This window comes from Pogona vitticeps, chromosome 2, assembly GCF_051106095.1.
Source record: "Pogona vitticeps strain Pit_001003342236 chromosome 2, PviZW2.1, whole genome shotgun sequence".
Classification (NCBI taxonomy): Eukaryota; Metazoa; Chordata; class Lepidosauria; order Squamata; family Agamidae; genus Pogona; species Pogona vitticeps.
Genome location: NC_135784.1, coordinates 44589250 through 44607512, shown reverse-complemented (window position 1 = coordinate 44607512; position 18263 = coordinate 44589250). Strand labels below are relative to the sequence as shown.

The 18263-nt window shown below is 42.3% G+C and overlaps 1 protein-coding gene across 3 annotated transcripts in view; it reads left to right on the top strand.

Moving 5' to 3' along the window:
* Positions 1–12671, top strand: part of LMOD3 (leiomodin 3) — a 33536-nt gene extending 20865 nt beyond the window's left edge. For 2 of the 3 annotated variants that reach the window (XM_072989414.2, XM_020801677.3), the window contains 2 exons: positions 6169–7491; positions 12504–12671. In XM_072989414.2, coding sequence (XP_072845515.2) covers positions 6169–7491; positions 12504–12530 — 1350 coding nt within the window. In that variant the 3' untranslated portion in view covers positions 12531–12671. Of the gene's footprint in view, positions 1–1056; positions 1164–6168; positions 7492–12503 lie in introns of those variants that run through there. The other variant, XM_078385112.1, reaches the window with a different exon arrangement.
* Positions 12672–18263: the final 5592 nt, after the last annotated feature.

The following is an 18263-nucleotide window of genomic DNA, read 5'->3' as shown; positions in this document are numbered from 1 at the left end:
ATTAAGGAGGTAAAGACAGTGAATCTGCACAGTCTTTGCTCAATGCTGGGTAACAACCTCCTGTGTAGGTTCAGCCTCTGTCCATCCCACCCCCGGGTGGGTTTTGAAGACGCTCCCTACTGCTTGGCCAGTGGGCCCCCAGTAGTTGCTAGACCCTTTGATTGGCTCCACTCTTGCACTGTTCCCTTCAGCTACTTTTCCTCCTCACGCCTGCAGAGTAAAAAATGAGTCTTGCCATCTCAATGGAAGAGAAATTTCTAGAGCATGAAGTCACCAGCATAGCCCATTTTGCCTTTAATCTATCTGGCCCTCAGCAGTCAGTAGCTCGTTTTCAGCCTTCTTTCTTCCCAGATGCTTTATCCATGAAAGCCATGCCTGAATTGCATTAATTGTTCCTTGATTTTCAGAGGCTGACAGAGGAAGATTCTTCCTCTCCTTCTGCAGCTCTGGTATTATTGCCCGACTTTAACTGGCCTCACAGCGGGGCTCTGAGAGAGAGGGCAGAGATGGATGGACTTAGAAGTACCAGCTGCTTCACTCTCTCCTTGCTCAAATTCTTATTTGCATCTGAATTCATTATAAATGTCACATAAATTAGCAAATGCAGGTATATCTTTTTCCTCTCTTGACTTTTTTTTTAATGCACGCCCCCCTCCTTGGTGATGTGTATGTGGCTGGTATACTGATCAGGCAAAGTAGTATGGACTGGTCATATGGATAGATGTATTGGTTTAAAAAGTTACCTGAGGGAGATGCGAACCATAAAGGCTAGTTTGGCCATTGAGATTGCTCCATGCTCAGCTGCACCTGAATATATCTCTCTTACCTGGTGTTGGATTTTACCCTATGTTCAAACCTAAGGTTCCTTGCATTTAGAACCACAACCTGGTTCTTTTCTACCTGGCTAGGGCTCCACCTGCAGTTCCTGTGCTCTAGGTCAGTGGTTCTTAACCTTTGTTACTCGGATGTTTTTGAACTGCAACTCCCAGAAACCCCAGCCAGCACAGTTGGTGGTGAAGGCTTCTGGGAGTTGCAGTAAAAAAAAAAACCTGAGTAATCCAAGGTTAAGAACCGCTGCTCTAGGTGTGTGCTGCTGGGCCTTGGAGCTGAGGGAAAGACAACTACCTCACAACATGTCTGCTTCTTGCTGTTGTTGCTGAATGGTATGTTTTGTGCTCTGTTGTATCCGCAGTGTGGGGCTGAGTCCTTGCATCTCTGTCTCTTTTGCTCTTGGCATCACATGTAAAAAGTGTGCTGCTTATATACCACCCCACAGCACTTAAAGCGATCTGTGGGTGGTTTACAATTTAATTATGCAGGATACATATGCCCCACCCCAGAGAGCTGTGTACTCAATTTACAAACCTCAGAAGGATGAAAGGCTGAGTCAACCTTGAGCTCACTACCTGAGCCCACTGGGATTGAATTTAGGTCATGAGCAGAGTCTTAACTGTAGTACTTCAGTTTAAAGCTGAAACTAGGGACTCTCTTCCCTTTGCTCACACTTAAACACCCACTTCCTGCATCTAGCGTCCCATGTTATAAGCTTAGGGTGGCTACTTCAGCGATGGAGGACATCCATTACCCTAAAAGAGGAGTCACTGTAGGCGCAAGGGACCACCACTTTTAGGGCCTGAGGCAGGTCCTTTTACCTCATAAATGCGTAGTCCTTGCCCTGTGGACAAGCTCAACCTGAAAATAAACCTCTTGCCTGCTCACAAGGCAATAAACCACTGGCTGTGTGCTTCCTTAGAAAGCACAACAGACATACTAGGTAGGACCTCTCTGTTATAGTAGCAATTAGTGACCTTTCTGGTCTACTCTGGATTTAGGTGCAGTCCTGCTATTCAAGAGATAAGTCCTGAGTTATAATTGTTTTATTAAGAAAAATAAGGTAATTCCATTAAAATACAGTTACAGTTGTAGCTTTAAAGCAATAAAGCATATACATATCCAATCAATTACTATGATTCAAATAAGCTTACTATTATTAGGTTAAAATAATAAAAGCTAAATTGGACTAAGTAATCATCTTGACTAGCATTCTACACATCAGCACACTAGAGAAGCTGGGTGAATCTTCCCCCCCTTTTTTTCCGCTTTCAAAAGACAAACCTCATTCTCTCCATCATCAGTCACAGCAACAGCATGTCCCATACATGAAAGAACAATTTTTCTTCATGTTTCTGGACCTCCCTCTTTTTTACCCTTTCCAGTTATCAACCAATTAGGATTATGAGGATGTACTGTAACAAAACTCGCCGCCCATATTTCACATGAGATCTGCCGATGGCTTATCTCATCCCAATTAGGAGGAATGTGGTGTTTGGTCTTCCTCTTGATCTTCTCAAACCTTGCTCCTTCTTTATCTTGGTGCCAAGCAGAGCAAACTTGGAACAGTATCACATGAGAATATTCAGTGGTTTAAATTCAAACTATACAGAACACTTAACAGACTCCATCTTTGTATGACTACAAGTCCCATATGCCTTCTAAATTCTTCTTACAGGCATCATTAAGGTCTCTGGATGTTCTCCTTATGGTTCTTTATCTCACTCAGCCAAAGAAACTCACTCACTGAATGGTGGCCCTGATAAAAGCACTTCTTAAATATCTCACATCACTTTGAAACCTTACCACAGCTATTGTAAAGCAGAACTGACTTGCTGTCACATAACACAGATACTCAGCACACCTCGGTTCCCATAGTCTCCACATATACATATATCTTTAATGGCCCAGAGTTACACCTGTACAAGGATGATGATCTCATCAGAAAGAGGAGTTTTTTAAGCAGTTAAAACATCCTTCTTCCCTACATCTTTCCGCTAATGAGTAATCTGTTTCATTGTGTGGAAGCCACAGGATGAAAGGAGGAAGTCTTTACTTACTTTCGGGAATGCTGTGACATTATCACTCTTTGGCAAATGTTGACTTAAGCAACAGTATCTGGGCCAATATTTTTTTCACCACAAGAGGGTTGTATGTAAAGCCTTTTCATTTAAAAAAAAAATTAAACCTGTTTTTAAACCTGTAAACTCTTTTTAAAAAAAAAAAGTTAAGGGAAACCAACAGAAGTAGGCTTTACAGAACATCGTCACAATACCATGGGACACTTTAAAAAAATAAACATGCAAATTAGCTTCTTTGACCACATCTCCACCTTTAGCTCCACCTCTTGTGAAAATAGACCTTGGGTTGCCAACTAATCCTTGCAGCTGCTGGGATCACCCACTCTGGATTCATTTTTAAAAGATGATGAAGAAAATGAAACAGAATTTTGAATTAATGATTGCACCAGGCAATAAAATTCACATCTAATCATTTTTTAAAAAATATATTGTCCTTGATAAATACTCTATCCCAATAGTCAGAGTGTGCTGTTTGGAAAAATAAACACATTTCTCATCACCAGAATCCATAATACTATATTATTTTATTGTATATCAATTCAGGAAGAAGCAACACTAGAAAAATAAGACAAGCAAAATCTTATTGCCATTTTATGCTAGTGTACCCCAATAAGAGACCTTTTGAAAGCAAATTGCTTCAAATAAAGAAATAATCATGGACATCATCTGTTGAAAATGGACCTATGTGGCTTGGTGGCAACACAACAGACAATGTTTATGGTGATTTCTTAACTTGAAGCAATTCATCTACAAGTTATACTTGCAAACATAGCTAACAGGCTTTTAGCCAATACATTATTCTCATTCCTCCCTCCCCGCAACTATTAGATGTATGTATAACCTCTTCTCATGAGAAGAGAAGACTCCCTGGAAAAGCCCCTGGTGTTGGGAAAGTGTGAAGGGAAGAGGAGAAGGGGACGACAGAGGATGAGATGGTTGGACAGTGTCATCGAAGTTACCAACATGAATTTGACCCAACTCCAGGAGGCAGTGGAAGACAGGAGGGCCTGGCATGCTCTGGTCCATGGGGTCACGAAGAGTCAGACACGACTTAACAACTAAACAACAACAACATAACCACAGCCTATGCATAACTGAGTTCATGTTAGCCTTTCCCATATGGCAAGGCAGAACCTAATGCTGTATAACGAACCGGGGACATCTTTGAATAGGTGTGCCCTGTTCTCCTAAGCCCTCTCAAACCCCTATTTCTAAATAAAGAGTCTGATGATTTAGAATCACAGGCCTCGTCATTTAGTTCAGCAGAGCCTCAGGCGAGGCCCCATCTCTCTAAACTTCAGTCCCTCCTAACTGTCCCCCTGACTGGGCTGAGGCTACCATTCTCTCATCGGAGCAGACAAGGGAAGGCGTAAAGCAAGTGGAGCCATCGGTGCCTTAAGAGACTGCTCTTTGTAGAGTTGGCTGAGAGGGCTGTACCCTCCTTGACCAAGGAAGACGAGAGGTGAAAGAAGCTGGCCAACCATTCAGCAGATGCCTCCAAGAGATGCTTTTTGACATGCGGACTCAGAGGTCTTCTTCCTCCATTTATCTTCTGGCGAGAAAATGAGTAGCTGTCAAAACCAGCTGTAGGCAGTGGTGGGGAACAAACACAATATGGCCCTTGTGGAAATAGACTTGCCCAATGCTGTTCCGGATCCCCAAATATTATTGCTGGGACCAGTTTGTCACCCAGGCCAAAACAGTTCCTTACTCTAGCTTTGTACTAGCTATGGGCACCGTCTTCAGACAAACACAGAAATACGATTTGAGGAACAAATTTGTGCATTTCTGAGGCCCCCATGGGAGAGCAGCACTTCTCTCTCTCCTCCCCGCCCCCATGGTTTATATGGAATCTGGCTTTCAGGTATCACAGTTAGGAGTGAGAAAAGAGAAGGAAAATTCAGGAACAGGAAGGAAAGGATGGACTTTGCCTTAAAAACAAACCATCCTTGCCTTTCCTGCTTTAATCAATTAAATCATCAGAACTCTTGGGGCTGCAGCCCCACTGAGCTCAGAAGCAGGAAAGGTAGAACAGGAAAAAAAATGATGGAAACAGAGTACAGAAGACCATGCTCCCTTCATTTCCCTTCTAGTAAGGAATCAAAGACTAGGCGCACACCCAACCTTCTTTTGAAGTCCTTTACTCACACCTTCCCCAATGACAGCCTTAGGAGACCATGGGAGGCTTTCTCCAGGCAACAGGGGAGAGAAGAGGAATACATGAAGTTCTAACAGAGTGCCCAGTTTCACAACTGCTGCTGCCCTTCTATATTGCCTGACCTGGTCTTAAAGTGTGTGTTTCCCAGTCAGAGGAATGGACTTGTCAAGGGGAATCAGAAACATGCAAATGCCATCACGGACCTGGACAAGGATCAGGACAGAGAGTCTCCAAAAGGCACAGGGCAAGGGAGGATCTGTGTGTCCTTTATGTGGGCATGGAGTGGGAGTTAAGAAGGTTCCACACATACCTATATCAACAAATAACCTCCAGCACTGGCTCCTGGATTTCACATTATATGGCCCTCTTACATCTTGTACAAACTTACGGGAACTTATGGTTGATTGTTGGAACTAATACACACACACAAAGGCACAGACAAAATTCTATTCTATTGACTTCTTGTCTCTTCTATTCATTCTGACAATCTACTGTAAGACCCCTTAAGATTGCGCAACATGAGTCAACTTAGCTCCGTCAACATGATCAACCTCTCTCTGGAAGGAGCTAGGTTGATTCATGTTCTGCTTTATGCAACTGCAGTAATGCCCCATTCTTTTTAAATTTTTAAACTTATGAAGATTTCTTTATTTCTTCTAAAGTAGACCTTGATAACAAGAACGATTTTGAAACCCTTGCATAAAATGGCAACACTGGGAATAGGTTGTTCATTAGTTTCTTTTTTTTAATGTATGAAGGCAATTGTAAAATAACACTATAGATATATTTTTCTTCCACTTTGCAACCTTGAGCAATCAGTAGGTGCTTCCAGACAGAGAGCTAACCTTCAAAAGGCATAGTGTAGCTATTTTATGATTTTTTTTTCTTTACTAACTTGTTTTTATGGTAATAACAAAATGGAAAGACCAATGGAAAAACACAGTGGGTTATAAATGGAAGGCAACAACATCTGCTATGTGGGAAAGGAAATATATGGGGAAACGAATTTAAATATCACAGCAACTATATTGTTTTTCTTTAACAGTTGTGGCAAACAATTTTAAATTATTTCAGCTTGTAGCATTTCATTTTCTGTAGAGACTCACTTCAGAAAGGTCCGAAGAAAATGTTGCCAAGGATAGCAATGAGAATCAAAAGGTGAAGAATATGGCACAGGAAACAAATGGAGATGTAAGAGACTACAAAGATAATGAAGAAGAAGAGGAGGAGGAGGAGGAGGAGGAAGAGGAGGAGGAGGAGGAAGAGGAGGAGGAGGAGGAGGAAGAGGAGGAGGAGGAAGAGGAAGAAGATGGTGACAAAGCAAAGGAAGAAGATGAAGAAGATGAAAAAGTTAAGGAAAATCCAGGGGCAACAGGTGAAAAAGAAGAAAAAAGTGAAACAAAAGTGTCAAAGTTAAATATTCCCAAAAAGTTAGCTCTTGATACCAGTTTTATTAAGTTAAGTGCAAGACCTTCAGGAAATCAAACCAACCTAGAACAGAGTTTGGCAAAAGTCCAGAAGAATGACCCAGACATGACAGAACTCAATCTGAACAACATTGAGAACATCCCTAAAGAAATGCTGGTGGACTTTGTCAATGCCATGAAAAAGAACAAGCACATAAAAACGTTCAGTTTAGCCAATGTGGGGGCAGATGATAATATCGCTTTTGCCCTGGCCAACATGCTACGTGAAAACAGGAGCATCACTACTTTGAATATTGATTCCAACTGCATCTCAGGTAAAGGGATTGTTGCTCTTATGAGGTGCCTGCAGTACAATGAGAAGTTGACTGAGCTGCGTTTTCACAATCAGAGGAGTATGTTGGGCCATCAAGCAGAGATGGAGATTGCCAGGCTACTAAAAGCCAACCCTACCCTACTTAAGATAGGCTACCACTTTGAACTTCCCGGTCCCAGGATGGTGGTTACCAATCTGCTTAGCAGAAACCTTGACAAGCAGAGGCAGAAAAGGATGGACGAGCAAAGGCAGCAACAATTAAAGCAGCAGAAAGAGCTAATAGCCATGTTAGAGAACGGACTCGGGTTGCCTCCTGGGATGTGGGAACTGCTGGGGGGACCAGTGCCAGCCGCAATGATACCTCCGCCAGCGCAACCTCCCAGGCCACCCGTCGCCAAAGCTCCATCTGCTGGCAGAAGAACTGAACCTGTGAGAAAACCAGCCCCGGAAAATGAAAGGAGCGACAATACTCCCGCCTTCAAAGTAGTGAAACTGAAGAGGACCCAGCGCAAACCCACTATACCAGAATACGTGGAACCAGCTGAAAAAACAAACCTCAAGGATGTGATCAAGACATTAAAGCCGATTCCAAGAAGGCGGCCTCCTCCCCTGGTAGAAATCACTCCTAGAGATAAGCTTCTTAATGATATTCGTCAGAGCAATGTCGCTTATCTTAAACCGGTAAGTGCCATTGATAGAATGATAACGGGGGGGGGGGGGGGGAGAGGGGAGGAAAATATTCCTGGATCAGTCAACCCATTTTAGGCTGACATTTTGTACAAAAGGAAATTATTTTGGAATTGCTTGCATTTTGGAAGCACTGATCTGTCATTTCTTTCTCCATCCCCTAACTACCCAGGCCCTGAATAAAAGTTTTTTCTGGAAGATTAAGGGGCTCCTGATCTAGCTGGGATGAAATCCATAGGACTGCTGAAGGAAGGGAATCACCAGAAATAGGGCAGAATTTCTTTCTGTGCCTCCCTTCTCTTCCCTTATGTCGGGTTCTAAGCTACCGTCTCTTATCAAGAACACAATTCTGTTTGGGCAGTCACCTCAAGTCAATGTTGATTCATTGGAACCTTGCTTTTTCTTTTTCTTTTCTTTGTTTACAGTGCACAAACGATGTGTCTTATTTCCATGTGTAGAATAGAATTTTATATTTATAAAGAATGGCTGCTACTATAATATGTGTTGCATTGAAACATAATAAGAGGAAACATAGCACAGTGGTAAAGCACACATTATACATCGTGAAAATCTCAAGGACCATTCCTAGCATCTCAAGCTAAAAGTGATCAGGGTCAGAAAAACTTCTGTTTTTGTAACAAGTTCAGAGGAGGGCAACAAGGATGATCAGTGGGGCTAGAAACCAAACTCTATGAGGAAAGACTGAAACCACTGGGCATGTTTAGCCATGAGAAGAGAAGACTGAGGAGAGATATGATGACACTTTTCAAATACTTGAAAGGCTGTCATTCAGAGGAGGGGCAGGATCTGTTCTCGATCATCCCAGAGTGCAGGACACACAAAGATGGGCTCAAGTTACAGGAAGCTAGATTTCAGTTGAATATCAGGGGAAAAAATCCTAACTGTTAGAGCAGTACAGCAATGGAATCAGTTACCTCAAGAGTTGATGGCACTCCAGCACTGGAGGCATTCAAGAGAAATTTAGACAACCACGTGGCTGATATCCTTTGATTTGTATTCCTGCATTAAGCAAGCGGTTGGACTCGGTGGCCTTATAGACCCCTTACAACTTCATGATTCTATGATAGAGGCCGCTGCTTGGAGCAGAGTAAAAGAGTTTAGATTTGGTTGACATCGTCTGACCCAGTATAAGGCAACCTCCTGTGTTCATTTTGCTGAGCTCTTAAAGCTCAGTGCTGATTAGAGGCTGTTGTAACACCATATCCTAAGCACAGTTTATATATTTCAGTGAGAGATAGATCCCTTTTGTTGTTGTTGTGAGTACATTTTTTGTCCACTGTTGGCACATCAAGTCAGAAAGTTAGATGTTTGAACATCTTGCCTAAGAGCCCTCTATGAAAAAAAATAAGCCTATTGTTACATCGTGCCTGTGGTTACATATGCTTACGCTGAAAAGTGCTGTGCAATATTCGCATCCCTGATAGGTGAAGCGGAAAAAAACCCCTGAGTTATGCTTATGTACCTACTTGTAAACTAACGGAATTGAGTGAAGTAGTGCTTTAAAAAATCTTTTGAGTGTCTGCTTCACCATTTGAGGCGACATGGAAAAAGGCAGTCACACTCGTAATGCCTTGCTCATAAAATTCTCTCCCCAGACCACTTCTCTGGGTGCCTACCTTGATATTTTTAAAATTACTAAGCAATGGCCTTTTTTCATATGTCATGTTTTCTTTCTGGAAGGTGTTAATTCTTGCTCCAGTTATTTTTAGTCCAGTATTTTTGTTTATTAATATATGTTCATATACTAATCCATTTATACCTCATTCTTGAGTAAAGTTTTTTGGAACTGCTTACAGAAGCCTGTATTAAAGTAATGTAATTAAATATAAAATCACAACAGCAACCAAAAGAAAACAGCAAAAATAGCAGTATAAAAACAGACTAGATTTTGAACTAAAACCCCTTCTAGCAATGGGTGGGAGTAGCCTTCCTAAAATCAGAGACTTAGTCACACTGTCACCATTTTTTTTAGAAGATAAACCATTACCCACTGTCCTTCATCTGAAAGGGCCACCCAGAAAAGACCATCTGAGCAAAACTTCAATGTAATGCATTACCACTAGTAATGCTACCTGTATGAAGCGTGGATAACAATTTTGCCTGTTCCAAAATTTCATAAGTTTTGAAAAACAGACTAGTAACACCATAAGTAATGTTTCCTCACGGTTCCTAAATGGTTCTTTAAAACCTTTTCTGTATTTTTAAAGTGTAGTTCAAAATAAAAATTAAAAAGTAACTAAACAGTAACTTTACTGGCAACAAGCAACATAGAAAAATCCTCGTTCAATATGGAGACACATTGATGAGTTACTTTTAACAAGTAAAGAAGGTTACTGAAAAATAGAGTAGTTTTTCATACTTTGCCTCTAACACTGCTCCACGTTCACAGACATTATGATGTGAACACCGATAAGAGACAGAGACTGCCTGTAGAGTGAATATTGTTGTGTTATTGTCTTTTTATGGTGTTTTCAACTACTCTAGAGATATTTAATTGAAAGTTCTTTAATTTTTTTGGAGAATTAAAAGAGAACAGCTGAGTCCAAGTAGTAAAATACAACTAGAGATGACCCATTCTATCAGTGGAACTTATGGAAGAGTTGATTAATCAAGTTCTGACTGAAACCCACTCTAGTTGCTTACTATTGTTTCCCACCCACCCCCCAAAATACACAAATATAGTTAAATACACTGAAATAAATATTACTGATCACCTTCCTGTTGGCTGCCACATATAAGAAGAGGTCCTGACTCCTGGATTCACATGATGAGTCTAACCCTGCCCCTTGAATTGTGGAGGAGCCTCTATATGGGAGGAGTGACTCAGGCATAGTTGCCACTCTTCAGATGTCTGCACTGAATAAGTTGCTGGACACTGGTGTGCTAGCCACATGCTTAACCAAAGTATGCCCTGCTTCCTGGTCATCAATTTGAATCCCTTTGCATTGCACATACCCCCCCCAACTGCCATTACCAGCATTTTGGGAACTGCTATCTTTGCCACACTTGACTTTGCAGGAGCAACAGAAAGAACAGTAATAATGTGAACAATACAAACCCAATCTGTGCCAGGTTTGGGTGGGATCTTGTGAAAAATGCAATTGGTGGTCCTCTCTTTGAGTGCCCATCCTGCTTCACCACTGCAGTCCCAGCTGTCCATTTGGTCGACATCTCCCTTTCAGCCATATAAGAGCCTGAAAGGAGAAGACGAGGACAGAGGCCATGGCTCCCCCTGCTTGCTCCTGTCACTCATCTCTTGCTTACAGGGCACAGGTGAACAGGTATTAACTATCTGGCAGAGGAGGAGGAGCACACCTAGGCATTCCAGGAGGTGGCGGACTTTCTCCTGGGATGTCGGACTTGGCTGCTATCCAGCAATGACAGTTCCTGATATTGGCCTGTTTTCCACATTATCATGATTTGAATCTGAGCATCTCTGTTGTATGGGTGTCAGCACAAAGTCTTGCATTATTTACACGGTGGCACACAGGAATGTACATGCTATTGCATGTGTAGTCAGAAACAATAAAGCACATTAAAGGTCACCAGAAGTTACAGGTACTGTACTTCCTTTGACTTCCCTTATAGAACATTTAAATAAAAACAGTCCTTCTGATCCAGGCTAGTTCCACTCCAGTGTCAACTACCGAAAGCACTGCAAGATTTCCTCACAAATCCACACCCTCTCAGTTACACAGCTGGGGCTGCTGCCTTCTGAACAAGCAGGCTGGCATTAGATCTCCCTCCTTGGAGTGTTTCAAATGCCTGCAGTGTTTTCACTTGGGTTAAGTCCAGTGACTTGCACCTGTTAATCACGGAGGTCACCCATGGCTGTTGTGTTTAATTATGTCTTCCTCCGTAGTGCAGAAATAATTCCCCAAGGTTAGAAGTCAAGCAGTATACCTTACTACTATTGGCAGTTCCCTTTATGAAGACCCCTAGGCTAGTTTCCTGTCCAGTACCAGACTTCAGGCAATACAAATTTGGAGCCTACTCAGTGTTGTCTCATTTTGATCCTTTGCAGAATTCTCAGCTGTAACTTGAATGCAATAGTTTTTATGAGCAAAAGGACTGAGTGGGACAAAAAAACCATTTCAACCGCTTTCCACTACCATCTTTTCCTTTCTGTGCTTTTTTTAAAAAAATTACACTACTGGTTGAATTGCTGTTTCCTGGACTAATGGATCTCACAAAAATCTTTGTCCAATTATATTAGAAGTTTCAGCTACTAACAGCTTGTGGTGAAAGGAAGACGATTGTTTGGGGCTTAGGCACATTATCCCCACCCCTTCTCCGCTCAGAAGCCAGTCTTCCATCCCCTTTGGTGGGTATAGAATCATAGAATAACTGAGTTGGAAGGGACCTATAAGTTCATCGAATCCAACCCCCTGCTCAATGCAGGGGGTGGTCATTCCCATAAAGCAGCAGTTTGAGGTGGAAGTCCAGGGTCCGGTGCCGCAAGATGAGCAGGAGGGCCTCCAGCATACACTTCAGGCTAAGTGAAACAGTAACACTCCATAAGATCATTAGGTCCAAAGCTAAAAGCATTATGGACTGTACCCAATCACCCAACAATTTACTGTCAGAGAAGCAAGAAGAGGTCTCATTTTCAGACAGAAGGGCATTTCCCTCTGATAGAACGACCTTCAAGAAAGCCACTTAGACCCCCACCCAGAGCCTTCTAAGTAACAGCTGCTTTTGAAAAAAATATTTGAGGGTTGGCAACCTTGTTGTTCTTCAGATATTGAACTGCAACTCCCATCAGACAACATATCTACTGGCAGTGGATGATGGGATTTGCAGAGGGGCAGCTGTTCCCCATCCTTGTTGAAAATGACAAATAAAGGCAAAACCTTCCTCCAGAATTCTTTGGATTCCCATTATTCTGTATACTTTTTGAAGATTGTGTAATTTGAAAAAGACTGAGGGCTAAAATCCATCCTCCCTCACAGAGGCAATTCACATTGTTTGCTCTTTTCTCACAGGTGCCAGTTCCGAAAGAGTTGGAGTAGGACACCCCACTCAGTTGAAGGAAACAACATGAAAGGAAAATGACAATAACGACAACTGCAAAACCACAGACTGTTCAAGTGTTGCTTCAGTTTTTTTAGGGGGCTGTTTCCTTCAGGAGGAAGACATGAAGATGTGGGAACAATGTTAGAGGCATGTTGGTCTGTAGAAATGATGATTTAAAAGGACAGAATGGAAACAGTGCATATGGTCAATAATTCCCATCTAGTCTCAAGCCAAACAGTCTCCATCAGCCAGCTGGACTTTTAATTTCTTTGCAGAATGGGGTGCAAAGTGGTTACTTTTCTTCCCCTTGTCAAATTATGTTGCTATTTTTTTGAATATTCATTCAGTAAATCTTAATGCAAGCATGTAATACTCTCTTTTAAACATACAGAGGCATGTGGTGTCCTTTTATGAGGGTCCCCCCCCCTTCTCCCTCCTCAGTTCTCCTGTGTAGCTGTGTGGAATGCTTGTCAGCTTCAAAACACTCTTCTTCTTCCCAAACCATCATTGCTTTTGTTTTTGTGAGATGAAGGATACCACAATAGAAATAAATATCTACTTTTAGAAGAATTTGGTGCATGTTGGCTGTTAGCTGCAAACACTGAGAGAAAGAGTGGTTGTGGAGATTCTGTAAACAGCGCCTCCTCTAGCCTGTCAGGTGCCCTGAGGGGCAATAACTTCAACCAGTACTTAGAAAAGCAGGGCTTAGAAGCATTACTAATTGGACGACAATTCCCGGAATCCTCCAGTCAGCATGGCCACAGGCTGGAAGTTCTGAGACCAGTTGTCCAGGTCTGTGGAAAAAATGTATTTTGCACCCATGCACTATGGCCATCTCCTGATCCTCCATTACAGCTACCATTGCTATAACTCATCTCCCTCTTCCTTTTCCTACCATCCATCCACTAGACAGAAAAAAGAGCTGAGAAAAATTTGGTGGTGACCGGTTCTACTTCTTGTTGCCTTTGCCATTTGCAGGCTCATCTTTGCTAGGCAAGAAAAAGGGTTAGGGAGCAAGCAGGTAATAAACAAGAGCAGCAATAGCATGCGTGAGGTAAGGGTCGGCCAAAGGCATTTTACCACTGAGGAAGGTGAGCAAATGGCATCCCGACCCCAATTCAAGTTACATATTGTGACCAAAACCAACCAAACCACCTTGAATGTGGCAGTCTTCTCTGATTTTAAAAGCTTTAGAAGCTAAGCAGAATCAGGCTGGTTGTTGTGGGTTTTTCGGGCTGTTTGGCCGTGTTCTGAAGGTTGTTCTTCCTGACGTTTCGCCAGTCTCTGTGGCCGGCGTCTTCAGAGGACAGCAACCTGTACTCTGGCTGTCCTCTGAAGATGCCCATGGCCACAGAGACTGGCGAAACATCAGGAAGAACAATCTTCAGAACACGGCCAAACAACCCGAAAAACCCAGAACAACCATTAGATCCCAGCCGTGAAAGCCTTTGCGAATAGAATAAGGCTGGTTTACTACTTGAATGGGAGACCACCAGAGATTCCAGGTGCTTGAGGCACTGGCCAACTCTAAACTGTAAGGCCTCTACAAGCTGAGGGCGACCCCCTCCCTGCCAAGTTGGCCCCCTTTAGGTAACTGGAGATTAGACACTAGAGGCCAGGGTGCTAATCCATCATTGCCCATTTATTTAGCAGTCTCCAAAATGTTAAATTCCAAAATTTATTGACCATGGTAGGTAGACTAAGAACAAAATACAACATTACTATATATGTAAGGAAACTCACAGTCTCTTCCATGTTAAACATGGGAAACTTTGAGAAAACAGGTACATTTTAAAATGTCACTTAAGAGATCTTTTGCTTTTAGCATTGCAGTTTTAGGGCATGATGTCAATCACTCCATTAACAGATTGTGACTCACACCTGCACCTGTTCCTGTCCGGGCTTCTCATTCATAAATTATTTATGCCACATTAATTTTTCAAGCTGCAATTATACAACCCCCTTCTCTCCTCCCCCTTTCACAGTCACATATACTAGTACGTCTCAAGGCTGAGGCACGCTGCCATCTGACTCATGCTTAAGAGGATTCCTGCCAGAGGATGCCTTATTGATTTGCCATCAGCAGAAAACACCAAAGCACTACTGCATGCCATGAAGAGAGATGCCCATGTGCCAAGAAAACTTAAACATTCTACTTGAGACAAAGAACACTTCCTTGGCAACACTCCAGAAGCATCTTAAAGAAAAGTACAGTATTGCCTGGGAGAGTTGCTTGCTTTTAATTACTATATGTATGTCCCACATTTCCTCAAATGAGCTCATGGCAATGTGCATGGTACTCCCCTACCTTTATTCTGTTCTTGCCATAAAATCTGTGAAAGATCAGTATGGTCAAGTGGCATCTTCCCCAATGTCTGACTGAATATCCCTGCTCTTGTCTAACGCTGGAAGCTAAGCAGAGTTGGGTTTGGTTAGCACTCGGATTAGAGAACACCAGAGATGTGCAGACAGAGCTAGAAAAGAATAATGTCTGAAGTCATGGTCAGCCACTGCCATGCAGATTCCATAGTACAGTATTCAACTAGGTTGACTGGGCTGAATCCAGATAAAGCACCTTCCTATGTGTCTCCATGACCCTAAGTAGCTTAGCCTAAGAAATAATAACTGGTCCAATGAAGCTCATCACTTAGTGGGAATTTGAATCTGAGTCTTGTTGGGTCTCTTCTGACCCGCACTGGTCGATTTATGTTGCCAAAGGTGGCATACACATTGTCCCTGCACATAGACCACTATCACTTAGTGACTGCTTCCTGATTTAACAAATATTCCTGTGGTGTCCCTTTGATCCACCTACTCTATAGGAACTGTTCTTTAAAAGATTGTTACTACCCAACACTATGGGTTCTGACACATGGGTTCATCAGAGCCAAGCCAAGCCCAGATGTGGACATGCTTACTTTCAAGTTATGGGGATCCTCAATGCAACTTTGCCATAAAAGATAATCATAACATGGCTTTAGCAGTTTCCTGTTGGCAATGAACCTCTAGGGCAGGTAGAAACTCCAAAGAAGCTTGATCTGTGCTCAGATATGTGGTGAAAAACATGATTTAAAATATCAAACAAACAGAAGATAGCAAGATGACAAGAGTTAAGGCAGGGTAGTTTTGAGTAAATGACAAGAGAATCCTACTGCTAGTCCCAACTAAGAGTAGACCTACTGAACCAATTATTGAATGGCAAGTCAATACAAATGTAACTCTCCAATAGGATACTGGCCGTTTAGTCTCAGAGTTTTCAGAAAAGGCCAAGTAAAGAACTGTGACTGATCATAATACCAGTTCAAGTGTAAAGTACTTCACCCTTTCACCAATTGCACAACCCTAAACTGAGTTCTTAAGCATTTTTAGAATCTTCAGCCCTTTCTTCCCAGAAATTCTCCTCAGCTGAGCCACTGTTGACATCAAAGGAAGAACATTCTGTAATGCAGGAGCAGTAGCAGCAGCACTGCAGCAAGCATCCATAGTCAATAAGATCTTCTCAGTGAAACCAAGAACTATGATTTAATGAGGCAAGACGAAAGTCTTTCCAGGTTTACGTGACACCTTTGGCTTCCATCTGCCAGTATAGACATGGATGTTTGGAAAGAAACAGGCATTATAATGTCTTTATTTACTTGCTCCTCACAAACATGTGCAAATTGAGGGAAGGAGAGATTGTTTTATTAAAATGACACATTTTGAAATTTATTACTTAAAAATTTTAAGTATATAATTTTTTTTAAAAAATGTATTGTTTCAAGTGATATTGCTTAGAATCTACATGCTGGACCACTCCTCCTTTGTGAAGTCCCAGATCGACACCTCAGTACCGCTACTCCTTTTAGTGATAGGAACTGAATGTGGTTTCACACTGAAGTGTGGGTTGTGGGGTTGCACCTAATCACACAGGTCGTAAGCTGGAGCTGTACATGGGGCAGCAGTCAGCTATGAACAGCTGCTGCAAATGTTGTTGACAGCAGGTACAGCCAACACCATCAGGAGTTTCTAAACATGACACTGCTTTGTAAATTTAGACAAGAGGACTTGAAGTTCAGGCTTCCCATGTACTCTCTGAAAGCATGACTGGCAGGTCAAAAGGGCACACTAGCTACAGCTGTCACATCTTGCCTTTTGGATAGCGTACTTAGCAGTACCTGCCCTCAGTTAGCAGGAAACATTTCAACAATACTTGAGCAGTTCACTGGAGGCCAAGTGGAGAGGATGTACGCATGCATGTGCACACCCACCCTAGAAACTCTCAGGCTAAGTCTGCAAGCCCTAGAAATGGAAGCTCAAGCTTGCCAATGCAATCCTGTGTTAACACAATTGTGGTACAATGGGAAAGGGTCTAAATAGCCAGATTTCCTGTTGCTGGATATTATGTTTAGGACACAACTGACCTGTCAGCAGGAGAGAAAAGGCTCAGTGAGGCTTACTACCACCATTGCCACTTCACCAAACTTGAACTGAAGAAGCCTTAATATGCTATTTATTGTCTTACGAGCAGTACTGATGCGAGCCCATAGAGTACCTTAGGGGCTGAAGAGCATGGATAAAATCCTTGAGATACCAGAGCCTGGAAGTGTTGTACAGTATTTGAGATTACAACCCCAGCTTGAATTCTGGGAATCACAATCTGAAAAAGTAAACCAAAGGCAAAGGTGATACCTCTAGTACAGATATTCCACATATATGGACTCCAACAGGTTTCTGAATGCTCTGAGGAATTTTCCAATAGCTAGAAATAGTTGATTCTCTCCAGGCTGCATGTAGGCTCACTATAGGCTGCTGAGATACAACAGGTCGGTGACAATATTGCTCCTGATTAAGTGCTTTCATTGATGCTGTGGAGCCTGAGGTGTTCACCAGTGACTGGGAAAGTTCCGAATTATGAACAGCAACACATCAAAACGAGGCACCCCTGTTTTTGCCCAGTTCCTGCTTTTCTGGCTTGAAGGTATAGGTAACAGCACCCAAAGCAATTAACAACCCCTTCCCAATCCTTTTTCTTAACTCCTACCCACCATATCCAAAAGGGATTAGTTTGAAGAGTGAAACACTGGGATGAAGAACTAAAGACAGTAAGGCTGATACTGCTGCATAAGCCCTTGAGCAAGACATTCGAGCCACAAGGAACACCCAATACCATTTTAGGCTAGTATGTTCCTTACGCAGCACTAGCCTCGACACCATGATCCATGAATTGATGCGTCCTCTTTATAGGGTTGCCCCAAGGTTACTACAAATGCAGCAGCTGTGTGACTGGGTAGCTTTACTGTGTACATGTTGGTATACTTATCTATACCAATGGCCAACCAAGCTAAGTTTAAGATATTAAAATTACACAGTATATTCTGGATACCTCAAAAGTTCTCTTCCCCCTGTGGATTCCGTTAAGGAGTCACTCCACCTTGTGTTCTGTCGTCCTCTTTTCTGCTGCCTACAAATTTTCCCAGCATCGTTATCTTTTCACAGAGAATCTTGCCTTCTCTTGACGTGCCCAATCTTAACCTCAGTTTCAACATCTTTGTCTCAAGTGATAGTTCAAGCTTGATTTGCTCTAGCACCCAACTGTTAGCCTTTCTGGCCATCCTAGGTATTTGCAAAGCTCTCCCCCAGCATCACATTTCTAGCCAATCAGTTTTTTCCTCTCAACTTTCTTTACTGTCTAGCTTTCACACTTATACATAATGATTGGAAATACAAGACTTTTTTCCTAGTTCGTTCAT